Source organism: Eretmochelys imbricata, chromosome 20, assembly GCF_965152235.1.
Source record: "Eretmochelys imbricata isolate rEreImb1 chromosome 20, rEreImb1.hap1, whole genome shotgun sequence".
Classification (NCBI taxonomy): domain Eukaryota; kingdom Metazoa; phylum Chordata; order Testudines; family Cheloniidae; genus Eretmochelys; species Eretmochelys imbricata.
The window spans coordinates 14,594,515-14,609,178 of record NC_135591.1 but is presented as its reverse complement, the minus strand read 5'-3'; the positions used below and the strand labels follow the sequence as shown (position 1 = coordinate 14,609,178).

Below are 14,664 nucleotides of genomic sequence, written 5' to 3'. Positions count from 1 at the left end.
CAGGCAGGGTTCTAAGTACAAGGTGTCATTAGCAGCTAGCACAGGATTGGCACTGCATAGCTAATTCACTAATTACTGACTCGGTTCTGGTTCTGGGGAGGTAGGCCCCTACCTTTGAGGGCTAGCAAATCCTCTTGCTTCTAACTTGTCTCCCTCCCACGCTGCTGGTTGAAGACTGACCAGCGCAGACTGCACAAGGCAGCCACGAAGGAATGTGCAGCTAGGCTGGTTCCAGCTGGAATTGTCTCAGCAGCTGCCAACCACCCTGGAAGTATTTGGACTGCTGAACTCAGAGCCTGGATTTGCCCAGCAAACACACCTTGGGAAGCTGCCCTTCCCATTTATAACCTAAACGAGCCTGGACAGGGGCTAAATGGGAGGCAAGACTCTCCCAGCTCCTCTGCTAGCTCCCCCAACTCATTTTCCTCCTACTAGCACAGCACTGGATTATCCCTGAGCAGATCCATAGCTCCAGCTGTATGATGGCAGGCAGCAGCCAGGCATAGCTCCCCACACAGGGCCCAGGAAAGGCTAGTCTCACTGTCTTCTTTTGCTGTCTGACGTCACCCCAGATACTCTCCTACCTACTTCACTGCAGCTCCCACAGTGGGAACAGCCTCCCATAGATACTCCTTCGCTGTGGATTTTGGACCGATCTTGTCCTGTTTGCTGCTTTGTGTCACATCAAGACAAGCTCTTCAGAGACAGAAAGCTTGCTTATGTGTGTGTGTTTGGAAAACATCAAGTTTGGGGCCAGGGTTCATCCCCAACTCTGCCTGATGCCCAGTCTTTGGCTATGACTGCACTACCCAGCTTTTAGCGACATGCCTGTGTCACCACCGCTGTGCTGCTAAAGGTCAAGCAGCGTAGCCCTGTTTGTCAGCTCACCTGCTGACAAAAAACTTCTACCCCCAACAAGCAGTGTTTGACAGCGCTCCCCTGCCAACAACGCTCTGTTCACATTGAAAGAACAAGGAGGACTTGTGGCACCTTAGAGACGAACAAATTTATTTGAGCATAAGCTTTCGTGAGCTACAGCTCACTTCATCGGATGAAGCTTTAGCCCACAAAAGCTTATGCTCAAATAAATTTGTTCATGTCTGAGGTGCCACAAGGACTCCTCGTTCTTTCTGCTGATACAGACTAACACGGCTACCACTCTGATCTCTCTTCACACTGGCACTTGTTGTGGCAAAACTTTTGTCTTTTGGAGGGTGGGTGGGGGGGAAAAGGGTTAACACCACTGAAAGACAAAAGTTTTGTCATTCAATTGCCAGTGTAGACATTAAGCATTCCAGTGCCCCAGGGTGGACTATCACAGCATAGCCAATGAGTTATGCCAGTGCCCTCTGGCTAGGCATTTTGAATACACCCTCTCTACAGCTAACTTGATTCAAGCTTTGAGTGTCCCCAAGGCTATAGCCCTGGGCTTATGCTGTCAGACAGTCCCTGTGGGCCATGCAGATGGATTCCATTTCAGTTCATAGCAGAGTGGCTGCTTCTTTGAAGCAGGTTAAGAGGCTGAGTTGCCTTTCCCCAACATTTAGGTGCTGCGAAGACCCCAGAGACAGAGGGAGCCTCATGACACAGAACATAGCCCAGGGAGTTCTGCACTGAACCCAGTAGCTTATGGTAGAACTGGAGCACCTGAGCTAGAGCACCTGCAATTCCTAGCATCCCTGCTTTGTATTCCATTCTTGCCAGGGGTGTTTTAGGCAAAGGCCTCTCTGCACCAGTTATGGAGACCCTTCCCTAGACCGAGGTATTTCACTAGGTTTCCACAGACTGGCACCTACTGGCATCAGGAGCATGCACAGATTCAGAGCAGCATCACCCTCGCCCCGCCATTCTCACTGTGGATCCTTTCTTATCCACTATGTCGTCAGAGGAAGAGAAAACCCAGCTTGGCTTTCAGAGCCCAAGTGTTGTGAGGGGCCAGAGTCTGGGAATGCCCTTCCTTCCCTAATGGGCACTTCTTAGCAAGAACGATGAACAACTTTAATCTTTGTTTATGCTGATTGTTCTGGACTGCGGGGTGGGGGGAGGTGCCTGGGACTGAAGGGATTGCTGTGTCCAAGTGCCATTACAAGGAGTCAGCCTGAAGAAAGACTAGAGCTGGAATTTGGCCAGGACACAAGGATTAGACACCCCGATTCTAGTGGGAAAGTAGCCTGGGAACTTGACCAGAGATGGTCAGAACCTCAGATGTTATTTCCTGAAGCTCACCAGCACCTCCCACCACTCTGAGAAGAGAGCACGCCCCCTATTGAGTCACCCATCCCAAGTCCTGCAGCACCTAAAAGCTCCCCCAGGGCCAAGGCCTCGCCCTCCTTATCTTACCAAGGTCTACCCAGAGCACAGCCCTAGGCAGCATGGCTGCAGGTACAAGTATCAGCTAGCAGGTGGGTGCACACTAGGGTGACCAGATATCCCGATTTTATAGGGACAGTCCCGATTTTTGGGTCTCTCTCTTATATAGGCTCCTATTACCCCCCACCCCCATCCCGATTTTTCACACTTGCTGTCTGGTCACCTTAGTGCACATACATAGAGGAAGCGGCCTAAGTGGCTCCCTGTATGCCAAGAACACACCAAGAAGCTACATTCTGTATTTCAATACAGTATTTATTCACCTTCCCTCAGTCAGGGCTGGGCCAGACAGATTTGGTTAGGAGGCAGGGATACCCCCACCTGCATTAGGACATTCACAACCGCTCACAATAGACTAGACACAGGAGGAACACACAGCAGGAAGCTGGCTCCATCACATGGCGAAGAGGATGAGGAAAGCCACCATCAGGCAGAAGAGCCCCATTGCCTCGGAGAGTGCAAAGCCCAGGATGGCGTAGGAGAACAGCTGCTGTTTCAGGGAAGGGTTTCTGTGAGGGGAGGAAGAAAGCACCAGTCAGTGAAGCATGTGGGAGCATAGTGAGCATCCCCCATGCTGCAGGGCTGGGCACAGCAGCCCAAGAGTCAGATACACCAATGTGCACGGAGGGAGAGCAGGATGTCTCTTGGCATCAGCCAGAGGGGGCTGCTCAACAGTAAGGTAAAGCATTGCCAGCTCCTAATGGCCCATGAGGTACTTTGCTCTTGATCAACCCCCTCTGGCTGATCCCCAGGGCAGTCTCTGAAGGGAGCCAAGCACAGCTCCTCCTGGCCAGAGGGAGAAATCACTACAATGCAGAGTCATGGGGAGAGAACAGTCTGGGAGCACTAAGGCTAGTGCAGTCCCAGCCTCTCCCACCAGGGGGCAGTGTAATGATGGCTGGCTACAGAGGAGCTCCCAGATGGTTGAATCCTAGATTCACTCCAGATGGGTCTTTACATTCAAGAGACCCAAATTCAAGTATTTGACAGACATGTGATGGTCTGAAAGAAGCCTGACTTGCTGCCTACACCTGTCCCCTGCTCTCTCAGTGCTGGGCAACAGCACTGGGATTAGCACATAGTGCTGACAAAAATCCCAGTGTTATGGGTTTAGGGTGATGAGCTAGACAGTGATGAGCTGCCAAAATCTTAACAACCGGTTCCCTCCTCACCCCACGAGAGGGTCATGGCCCGCCCCCTGGGACCCCTGCCCCATCCACTCCCCTCCCCTCCCCCCTGACTGCCCCGAGGACCGGACAGGAGAGTCTCGTGGGTCCCCGTAGTGGGTCCCACCCCGCCCCACCCCTAAGAGCCAGAGGGACCTGCCGGGGGGCAAAGTGGGGAGTCTCCATAGTGCTTACTTAGGGCGGCTCCCAGGAAGCATCCGGCAGGTCCCTCTGGCTCCTAGGGGCGGGGTAGCATAGCTGGGCGGGGTGGGGAGGGGGGAGAAGCGGCCGCTCCCCACACTGATCACATCAAAAGTGGCGCCTTAGCCACTGACTCTGTGGGTGCTCCAGGGCTGGGGCCCCACAGGGAGAATTTGGTGGGTGTCCCACCGGCAGGTCCCCCCGCCCCCCAGTTCACCTCACCTCCACTCCACCTCCTCCCTGCTCTGCTTCTCGTCCCCCCACCCCCTACTTCCTGCAAATCAGCTGTTCGTGTGGGAAGCGGGTGGGGGGGGCTGAGAAGCAAGCAGTGGCTTCGCGCTCAGGCTCAGGGAGTAAGAGGCAGAAGCGAGCTGGGGGTGCAAGAAGGGCCGCCTGCGCCGCAGCAGGTAACCCGGGGGTGGGGCGCGCACAGGGCAACTGCTCCCTGCCCCAGGTCACTCCGCCTCCCTGGGCCTGAGGGCGAAGCTGCTGCCTGCTTCTCAGCCCTCCCAGGCTTCCCACGTGAACAGCTGATTGCGGGAAGCTGGGGGATGCGGGGGTGGGAGGAGCGTGGTGGTGCCTTCAGGGGAGGAGGTGGAGGTGGAACAGAGGGGAGCTGGGGCCAGGCAGGGAGCTGCCACCAAATTTTCCCCGTGGGTGCTCCAGCCCCGAGCACCCATGGAGTCGGTGCCTAAGGCGCCACTTTTGGCCGGTTGTTAAATTTAGAAGCCCTTTTAGAACCGGTTGTCCTGCGCAACTGGTTCCAGCGAACCGGCTCCAGCTCACCACTGGTAATGGTAAGAAACCAAAACCCACCCTGACCACTAGAGAGAGCTCCACAGCAGGAGGAAGTGGGAAAATCCCACTTTGTTTCAGAGCCACCAACAGGCTCCTTGGGACAGCCCGTGTTGCGGAGGAGAGGATGTGAACTCGGCACCAGGCTGACTGCTCTGGAGACTCCACAGTAGAGGCATAGCAGGGGACAGTGCCAGGGCAAGCTTTCCCAGTGTCCCCTACAGCATGCCCCACCCTGCCCAACAATGACCCCTCTTAGTGGAAGTTTGGCCTCCACGGCCCATTCAAAAGCATCCACTAGAGCTGGCCGGGAGGGGGCATTCCCACCCATAAAGGATGAAACTGAAACCCACCAGATTCATTTGACCCACAGATTTCAGGATGGATCTGAATCTGTGCCCTAGACAGGAAGGGCTTGATACTCAGTAAGAGTACTCAGCAGTCCTGCTCCTACCCCAAATCTCCTGCTTATATAAAGGAGTGGTCAGACCAATTTAGAAATGCTCCTCATGGACAGTTGATGGTCCCTTCCACTGACAGTGCCAAGAGCATTGGCCAAGATTGAGAGCAAAGGCCCAGGGGATTGTAACAGACTAGGCACTGTATCCAGGTTCAGCGGAATCAATCACTATTCCTTTTAAAGAGGGCTATCACATAAGGAGCTGCCATCTTAACAGGCTGAGGCTGCACAGAAGAGCTTAAAGAATCCAAGTCCCACATGGATGCACAGGAAGAGCAGGAGACTGGGTTCACTCTTATCAGCCTTTCCCTTACAACCGCTCTGAAGGGTCTTGCTTTCACTTGCACACCCGCTCAGGGGCTCATACTGGGAAGTCCTAGCCAGATGTCAATTATTTTTTGTCACGGTCCAAATTTCTTGGTCAAGATATAACCAAGGACCAGACTCCAGAGAGAGAAAAAAAATAGATCAATAACTAATAAATAAATAAAAAGATTTCGGGAGTCCATTTCAAAAGGATCTGGTTGTCCAGATTTGGCCCGTGGTCTGCTTGATACCCCATCCCAGGCCCTGCCTGCGCCAGCTGTAAGCAAGCCAGGGGACATGGTTAAAGCAGGGGAAGAGCTAACTGATACAGACTAATTCCTTACCTGGCATAGCCAATAATGAGGCTGCCAAATACAGTTCCAATGCCAGCACCAGAGCCGGCTACCCCAACTGTGGCAGCACCGGCACCGATGAACTTCGCCGCAGTGTCAATGTCCCGGGAGATGGAGCTGGTGTGGAACTCCCGGCGCAAGGCTTGGAGGAGGGCATTCTGGGGCACTGGGGTGGAGCCGAGCTAGGATAAGTTGAAGAGATGAGAGTGAAATTCAGCTGGAGATGGAGCTCTAGAAGTGTTTTTTGCCAGCTCTCTACCAGGGCATTGCCATGGAAACATCTGCACTGAGCAGACTAAGGACCACAAGAACCCAAGTTTCTCACATGGTTTGGAGAGCTGACTTCATGGGCCTCTAGAGGGGTGAGGTTGTGAGTTAGGCTAAAGAGAGGGGCATACTTAGTGCACTGAGCCACAGAACTGGGAGCCACTTAAGCTCAGCTCTCCTTGTAACCTCAGGAAATTTCTTCACTTTGGTGCCTCAGTTTCCCCATATGGAGGGGCAATTCTGATCTCCCTGGGGTTTTAGTAAGAGAAGGTCCTGTGACTTGCTAGGCCTGGAAATGAATGCCTTAAAACTACTGGCGAGCTGGATTTCCAGCATTATAAAGCACTGGCCTAGAAGCATTCCTGAGATATTGGGTTTACAGCCATCTAGTGCTCCTGCTGCGTCTCCCCCCGGCCCCTTTCTATGGGATCCTTCAAGTGAAAGGCACTAAAGTGCTTTACACATTTTAATTCTAATACATGATCCTTCTATGAAGTTCCACCTACCACTGAACTGCAGCCATGGCTGGGGTAGAATTTGGCAGCTGTTTAGCAGTGTAGAACACTTCTGGTCAGGAAGTGACTTCTCAGTTGAGCCCAGGTGAGCAATTTGTGGGCGCAGACTAATTACAAGTTGAGAGCTGGCCGGGACTCCAGGGCTAACCTCCTTGCATGTGCCAGAGGACTTTTAAATGACCACAAGTGGTCCCGTTCTCAGTATTCTGCCTAATACAGCTTGTAGCAGCACAGCGCACTCTAGCCCCATGCTGGGGGATTGGTTCAGAGTTGACTTGCAAGGAAGAGCACCTCCTACTGAATCACCAATCCCTTTCCAGGGGGAGAGCTTGCAGCACGGTTAACATGCTTTCTTCCGTTGCCCAGATTTTCCTTTTGCTTTACGATTCTTCCCTGAGCGATTAAGCCCAGAAGCCCGACAGAGCAAGCCAGCCCAGCTGAGTCTCCTCACCCAGCAGGGATTTCCACCCCGCAGCTTTGCTCTAGTCAAAGAAGCTATGGAGTGGAATATTTGTTCTGCACGCCCCCTGCTGGACCCAATGGTTAAGTCAATTCAAGCTCCGACGATCCTCTCCATTTTCATGGTCCAAGCTCAGCGTTTTACCTCATCTGTCCTGGTCTCCGGCCTGCTCAGCAGGGAGGCAGAGACTGGTCTGCACAGCAGCCTCGAGCTGTTCCTCACCTGCAGACAGATAAAGTAATCATTCAGACGGAGCCGCTCTGCCCAGAGAGGCAATGCAATACAATCCCTACCAGATACCCAGCGCCAGCTTCCTGCAAACCTGTCAGCTGAGTTATGCGGAGACTGAGAGGTCACTGGAAAGGAACTGGAGCAATAACACAGAAGGGAGGAGAAGGGAGGAGAAGGGAACTGAACCAGGAGACACAGGGGACAGTCACTTACCTGGGGCAGACAAGCACCATCCAAGAACCAGCCCTCTCTCACTGAGGCCTTGTCTACACTACAGTTAAAAGTTGATCTAAGCTACACAACTTGAGTTACGTGAATAGCATAACTCAAGTTGACGTAGCTTAGATCTACTTACCGTGGGGACCACGGCACGCGATATCGAGGAGAGACGCCCTCCCGTTGACTCCCTTTACTCTTCTCGATCCGGTGGAGTACAGGAGTTGACGGGAGAACAATCTGCGGTTGATTTAGTGGGTCTTCACTAGATCTGCTAAACTGACCACCAATACATCGATCGTTGCGCAATCCCCCGGTAAGTGCAGACAAGCCACGAGACGCTACACAATTCGATGGAAAATGGAGAGTGCTTCCTGTTTACCAGGGGATCACCTTATTGCTGGCACTTGCCACCCCAGGCTAGCACAGAGTTAGCAGGAAGCACCTCCAGTTAATCAGTGATTCCCTCCTCACCTATGAGCTGATGAAACAGGAGGCTGGGGTGGCTGTATTTGTTGTAGCCATCTGGACCGAACTCAGATCAGAGGAGGGATTCACTTAGTGTCCGGCTACTGAAGCTGGCGTGAAGGATGTAGCCAAGCAGGGCCCATCTACAGTAGGACACTGTGGTAGGGGAGCAGATCTCCACAACATAGCTCTGCAGGTCAGTGTACACAAGCGTGTCTGAGATGTGCCCCAGCCTTGGGTGGAGCAGAGCTCGAGGCATGGTTAAGGATCCCTTGACACTGAAGCATGTTGTGGGAATAACCAAGTCCTGACATGCGGGCCCTGAGGGCAGGCAGACTGACACCAGGGCAGCATTACTGAGAGCCAGCAGCAAGTTACAAGTCTAATGGGTTGGCAGCCCCAACGTTGCAGCAGGCAGCTTAGCTCAGCTCAGAAGGAAGTTTTATTACACCTCCAGAGACAGGAAATGCCACCCAGCTAATTAGTAGCTAATAGGAAAAGGTTACAATTATCTGGCCTGTCGAGGGCAAGTTACCACTAAACTATGGTGCCGAGGGATTCATTGGTAACTGGCTAAGAGCCCCAACCATTTTGCATAAGATGTAGACAGCAGCTACGGTCATCTTTGATACTGAAGTGTGGTCTGTGGCAACTACAGTTCCCAGCATCAGTAATACCCGCAGTCCTCACCTCCATATTGATAATGAGGCTGGCCATGCAGCATATTGACCATGGTTTAGCTACCCTTACTTTAAGCAGATACAGACTGACGTGAAATCTACTTTTTTCCCCCCCCCAATGTACTCCCCTAGAGGCAGAATGTCCGAGAACAAGACTGGGAGTCAGGGCTCCTGGGTTCTATTCCTAGCTTTGCCGCTCACTTCATGGGACACTACAGTGTCGAGGACTGACTGCCTGGACCCGTGCTTCTTACTGCAAAAAGACCCCTCCACCTCAAGATGACTTCACTTCGACTACTGATCAGCCTGTCCCTCCTTCTGGGGTTTTGTCTTTCCTCCTTTTGGACAGCAGGGGAAAAAACAAGGTGAAGTGCTAGTAACCTCTCCCTTATCCACTGACAGAGCTAACCTGTATTGCACCGCTAGAGAACCTGACCTGGAAAAAGGTTCCCCAGAAGCAGACAGCTTCGGACTTTGAGGGAGCCACGCACATTCACCCCACCATGAACCGGGTGAATCAGAAGCAGACAACATCTGTGCTTAAGACAAATGGACTGCTACCCCTTTTGGCGACCTGAAGCTCCGGCTGCAGCTAAAAAACCCTTGATTTGGTGGTGTCCTCTCAGGGAAAGATGGCCCCATTCTTTAAGCTGGGTTCTTGTGTTTTTAATCTGTTTAGTATTTGTTATCTTTCTTTTCTGGTGGTACGGGGAGTTGAGACTATAGAATCACACCGTTCTAACACATTTATACGTCTTGCCCATGAAATGAAATATCGTATGCCAGCCCTACAAAACACTTCATGCTGGGTGTGCTCATTAATACCAGCAGATAGCCACAAAGGTCTTCCCATGGTTCCTATTCCCCTTAGTGCAATGAATATGACCTGGACCCCATCCTGGAAGGATTCTACAGGCAATTCAAATATTACCTGGGCTGATACCGGCATCTCTGAAAGCAGGTATCTAATAGTTTGGAAACGAGTTGGTCAATGGTGCCTCTTAAGAGAAGGGAAAATAGCTTTGGGTAATAGTGAATACACAGCCTACTTTAACGGCACTCATTTTGAGAGTAAAAGAGGTCCTAATCTCTCTTTCCCCCAGATGGGGCAACCTCTTGCACCTCCGCGTGGTATAGATTTGGGGGTAACAAGTGCAGTCTGCATGGGGAAGAACATTTTTTGTATAAAGTTGATTGACCATTACATTATAAATTGCACGCTTGGGTATAACCTGCCAACTCATACTATGTGTTTATGTTCCTCTAATGCCTCCGTGGCTAAATTCTCCCTCCCATCTTGGACCGGATGGTACCAACGTATTAATAATACCTGGTCCAAAGTCACTCCTACCCTTTTTGGAGTATACTGGGTGTGTGGTAACAAGGCATACCTAGCCCTCCCTCCTTCATGGAGTGGATCCTGCTACTTGGCTTGATTAGAACCACCTGTAGTATATCGCACACGTCTCCCTAAAGGGAAAAATCAAGAATGTAAGAGGGGCTGAGGAAGATGCAAATGACTTTTGCCCCCTTACTTGGCATGCCCTAAATGATTGGACGGGTGCTTGTGCAGGATTTGTCTTTGCCTGTGGAGGTGCCACCAGGTGTATTGGGGAAGGAGTCATGAGACTTCAGGGAGTGTTGGAGATAATGGCAAATACTACTGCTGATGCCTTGGTAGATTTGGCAACTGAACAAAAAAAAAACTAAGGCAGACGGTTCTCCAAAACCGCTTGGCATTAGATATTTTGCTGGCCTCTCAGGGAGGAACATGTGCGTTAATTGGGCAAGAATGCTGTGTATATGTTCTGGACGTTTATAACGCCACCTGGGAAAGAGCAAATCACCTTATGCAAGTTGCAAAAGACCATGGAGGAGAGCGAGTCAACTCATGGTGAAGCAATTTGTTCAATTGGGTTCCAGATATAGGTGGCTGGTTACATAATGTGCTTCGCAGTGCCATTGTAACTGTTTGTGGCCTAATAATTTTGTATGTTATGTTAAGATGTGGCTGTTGGATGGGTATCAAGCTGTCCCCTACCAACCAGTGAATATTTTTAAGTCACTGCACACAGAGACCAGTATGTCCCAAGAGTTCCCCTATGGCACTCTAGGGACAAAGGGGGGACTGTTAGGTGAGAAAAATTAAATATGAAGCAGTTATGCCAACCAAACCAAAGTCAGGCCAATAAAGGTTGCTGGGAAAGTCCCTGAACGAGATAAATAGAATAAAAGAATACTTGTTTAAGTTGTAGGGAGTAAGAAAAAAAGGGGAGTCCTGCATTCCTGCATTTTTGTACCAAATGTGCTGGGAACAGTCCTTGAGATACAGAGGCACTGTTTTCCACTCCCTGCTCTTGTGTTATGTCTGTTTTAACTCCTCGTCTCCTGGTTGACACCCATACCGATAAGAAAGTTAGTGAAGCACTACGATTTGCTAAAAGTTATCTACAATAAGAGGGGTAGATGTGCATGCATATAGAGAAAGAGGATTTTAACTAATATGGGGGGGATGGGCTGCTTTATGAATGAATCTGTGACGCGACAGAACTGTCTATAAAAACCCTATGAGTTTTACTTAGAGGCCGGCTGGTTCTCTTTGGAGACGGGCTGCTCTCTATTGTTGTGTGCACTCTTCAGTAAAGAGCTTTGTGTTCGGACGTTGCTGGTGTTGCCTGTATCTCTCCGGTCAGAGAACGAACCGTGCCATCTGGGGTTCGTGTCCTCGACAACAGGCACCTGGGTCTCAGTTTCCTTGTCTAGACAATGGAGATACCTATGTGGCAGGGGGTTAAGTGCTGTGATGATTAGCTAATATGTTGAAAACAAAGCGTTACAGAAATGCCTAGTATTAGAATGGATAAAAACAATGGGATTTTCCACTACTCACTAGGGCAGGAGCAGAGACGAATTTTGCACAGGCATACATGTTCGGGGACAGCAGGAGGGTCACAAAACTGGAAGAGAAACCAAACCACCACCACATTAGGAATCCACATCACCCTGCAATTTATATCATTCACTGCAATAGAAACATGCTGCAAAGGGGAGTGGGGGACTCCCAGTGAACGTGCCAAAAGTTCAAAATAATATTACCAAGGTGATAATATTGACCACGACAGGTAACTGGGATCATCATAAGAGGTGACAACAGGTGGGAGAAGGGGGTATGACCATTAACTGCACAATATCAAACGCACCAGAAAAGTGCAATGCTAATCCCATGGGAACCCACAAGGGGCTGAACAGTGCAGGCCAGTGACGAAGACCCTGGAATGGAAGCAGAGCACAAAATCTTTAAGTATTTAGAATGTAAGATCCTTTGGACAGGGATCAACTGTTTGTACAGTGCCTAGCACCACGGTGTCCTGGTCCATGACTGAGGCTGTTAAGAGCTACCACAAAATAAATAAGGTAGGCAGCTCAGCTACCAGAGACCAATACCCACAGCTTGGCTGAGCTTTAAAGCACTGGCACCATACTAGAATAGAAAGACTCACAGATACGATGGGAAAAACCCATCAGGATCCTGTATGATCTGGGACTCCGGACATCTGGGTTCTACTTCCCACTCCTGCTCACTCAATCATATGGAAATCACTCTCTCTCAGTTTTCCCATATGGGGATATAATTTACCTACTCTGTGTAGAGTGCAAAACTCAAGTCATTTGCTTTTGTAAAGAGCTTTGGAGTTTCTCAGGAGACAACAAAGCATCTTCATGTCTCATCCCCTAATCCAGAACCATCCTCGGGTTCTGGGACTCCTTCCAAGCCCCCAGTAGCAGAGCCCCCTTCATCCAGGACTTGTGTGGCTGAGTCAAACAATTCCCCAGGAGCACTTGCATTAAGTTTCCCTCAGGCTTCTAACACTCACGATCAAATAAGTTAGAGATGGGAATGGCCCATTAACTCCTGCACAAGTGGTCAGTGACTCTCAGATCCCCGAAGTCATTTTCAACGTACATGAATACTCTGCGTGTCCCAAGCACTTTTCATCCAAGGATCCTCAAGCTTGTGATAAGCATTAAGGAGAAACAGAGTGGTCTAGTGGGTAGTGCACTAGACTAGGAACCCAGAGACCTGAGTTCTACTCCCAGTTCTGCTACCGATCTGATAGGCAACTCTGGGCAAGGCACTGTCCCTCTCATACTGTGTGTTTAGACTGTAAGCTTTTCAGGACAGGGGCTGTCTCTTCAGCACCCAGGACAATTGGGGCCTCTATTGTAACAAAAATGGCTTTGTGGGCCCCCTGCAATAAAGATCAGTACCACCTCTAGTCTACAGATCGAGACCAGACCCCACCAACGGATAGGGGTGTGGGGGGCTGAATAATTAAAGCGAACTGGTAGGAGTTTGTCATTTACTTCTCAGCAGTGGCTTCCCCTCTTGGGCACATCCAGCAGGAGGCAGGGAAGAACAGGAGCCCTGGCGATCCCAAACCTAGCCCAACATACAGCCACCTAGTACCCCTCCTCCAGGCCAGGCAGCTACCTCCCTCCCCCACAGCCCAACCCCCCACCCCAGTCAAACAGGGATCCCAACTCCAGCTCCCCCCCACCCCAAGCCTTCTCCACTCTTCCCCCCAGCCCCTCCCCTTCCCCCCAGTCCCTTCCCCCACACCCCTACCTTCTCCCTCCCCGCCACTTTCAACCCCAGCCCCTCCCCTTCCCCCACACCTCCAGCCTTCCCCTACCACTTTCACCCCCAGCCCCTCCCCCCACACCCGCAGCCTTCTCCCCCCTTCGCCCCCGGCCCCTCCCCTCCAGCCTTCACCCCCAAGCCCCTCCCCCCACACCCGTAGCCTTCTCCCCCTACGCCGTCACCCCCAGCCCCTCCACTCTCCCAGCACCAGGGGCCTCGCCAGGCCAGGCCAGGCCAGGCCGCCCGGGCCGGGGCCGGGTCCTCCTTACCCGGTGCTCGAGGAGGAAGGGCAAAGAGAGAAGGGTCTCTGCGCATGCGCGGGACCACAACGCGGCCCAGAAAGTGACGTCCGCGGCAGGCGGGAACTCGGCGGCGAACGAGGGGTATTAGAGGGAGCGGGGAGCGCCCAGAGCGTCCGCCCGGCAGGAAGGTCCCAGGAACAGCTCGCGCTGTGTGCCACAGCGCCACCTGCTGACCGGGAGGCGGTACTACTGGAGGGCGCCGCGCCAGCAGCAGGCCATGGAGCGGTACTACAGAGGGGTCGGCGCAGCGTCACCTGTTGGCCGAGGCTCAGAAGTACGGGGTGCAGCGCCCCCTACTGACCTGGGGGGGATACTGCAGGTGAGTGCAGCATCCCCTACAGAGCTAGGGCAGTACTGCAGGTGCCTCCTGCTGATCCAGGGGCAATACAGCAGGTCACACTGTAGCACTGCCCTCTGGCCCAGGGACCGTATTGCATGGGGGAGTACAATGCCATCTGCTGGATCAGGCACCATCTGCATAATGCCATCTGCCCAACAGGAGCAGAGCTAAAGCTTGGTAAGCGGTGCCCAGGTAGGGGGTATTTTCTTCTGGGGATTATCTAGCTTTCCATACAATACCGGCCTCGGGATGAAACCTGGTGCACCCAAAGGGAAAAGAAAAATCAGAGTAAAAAGCGTAAAATCACCCTCCAGAATCTGAGTCCAGGATCAAGTCCTCCCAGCAGGGCAGGGTTATGCGTGTCCATGCAGAAAGGGCTGAGCACATCAGGGCAACAGAGATACCCCGGCTCCTTGTGCCCCCCTTCCAGGCCTGCTGCTTGGGTTGAGATGGCATCTTTATAGAGACAAGGTGGGTGAAGTAATACAAGCTTTCGAGCTACCCACCCTGCATATATGGAGTCTTTATGGCAGAAACCTCCATTATCTGTAACCGACCATCCCTGCATGTGCTCCAGTTCTCCCCCTAGTGCTCTGAACTGCATACTGCAAACTCCATTAACTGACATCAAAACTGGTGGGGTGGGGGGTGGGGTGTTAAAGTTAGACCCCTAAATTCCTATTTAGGCCCCTAAATGTCCTGGCAGGTGCAGGGTGGCCACAGCTTTCACTGATTCCTGCAAATCAAGCCACGCATTTGCAAGTATTAGTAAAAATTCAGGGCCCAGAGTCAGGGTCACTGCAGATAGAGGCTGGTGTTGCAGCTGAGAGGCCTGGTAATGACCCTGGCCCAGCTTGCATTCCTGAGTCCCATGGTGGCTCCATCCCTCTTG

General features: G+C 51.9%; 1 protein-coding gene across 2 annotated transcripts; it reads right to left on the bottom strand.

Annotated features, from left to right (window-relative positions):
* Window positions 1–2,604: 2,604 nt before the first annotated feature.
* ATP5MC2 (ATP synthase membrane subunit c locus 2) lies at window positions 2,605–13,495 on the bottom strand. 2 transcript variants are annotated; one of them, XM_077838515.1, is made up of 6 exons: window positions 13,400–13,460; window positions 11,689–11,758; window positions 11,379–11,445; window positions 7,038–7,115; window positions 5,643–5,833; window positions 2,605–2,879 (listed from the first exon to the last, which is right to left on the bottom strand). In XM_077838515.1, the coding sequence occupies exons 1-6, from the start codon at window positions 13,443–13,445 to the stop codon at window positions 2,765–2,767; spliced, it is 567 nt and encodes a 188-aa protein (XP_077694641.1). In that variant the 5' UTR covers window positions 13,446–13,460; the 3' UTR covers window positions 2,605–2,764. The 2 variants fall into 2 exon arrangements, with proteins under 2 accessions (XP_077694641.1, XP_077694642.1); XM_077838516.1 differs by lacking the exon at window positions 11,689–11,758 and having other exon boundaries at window positions 13,400–13,495.
* Between the last annotated feature and the right edge of the window lie 1,169 nt (window positions 13,496–14,664).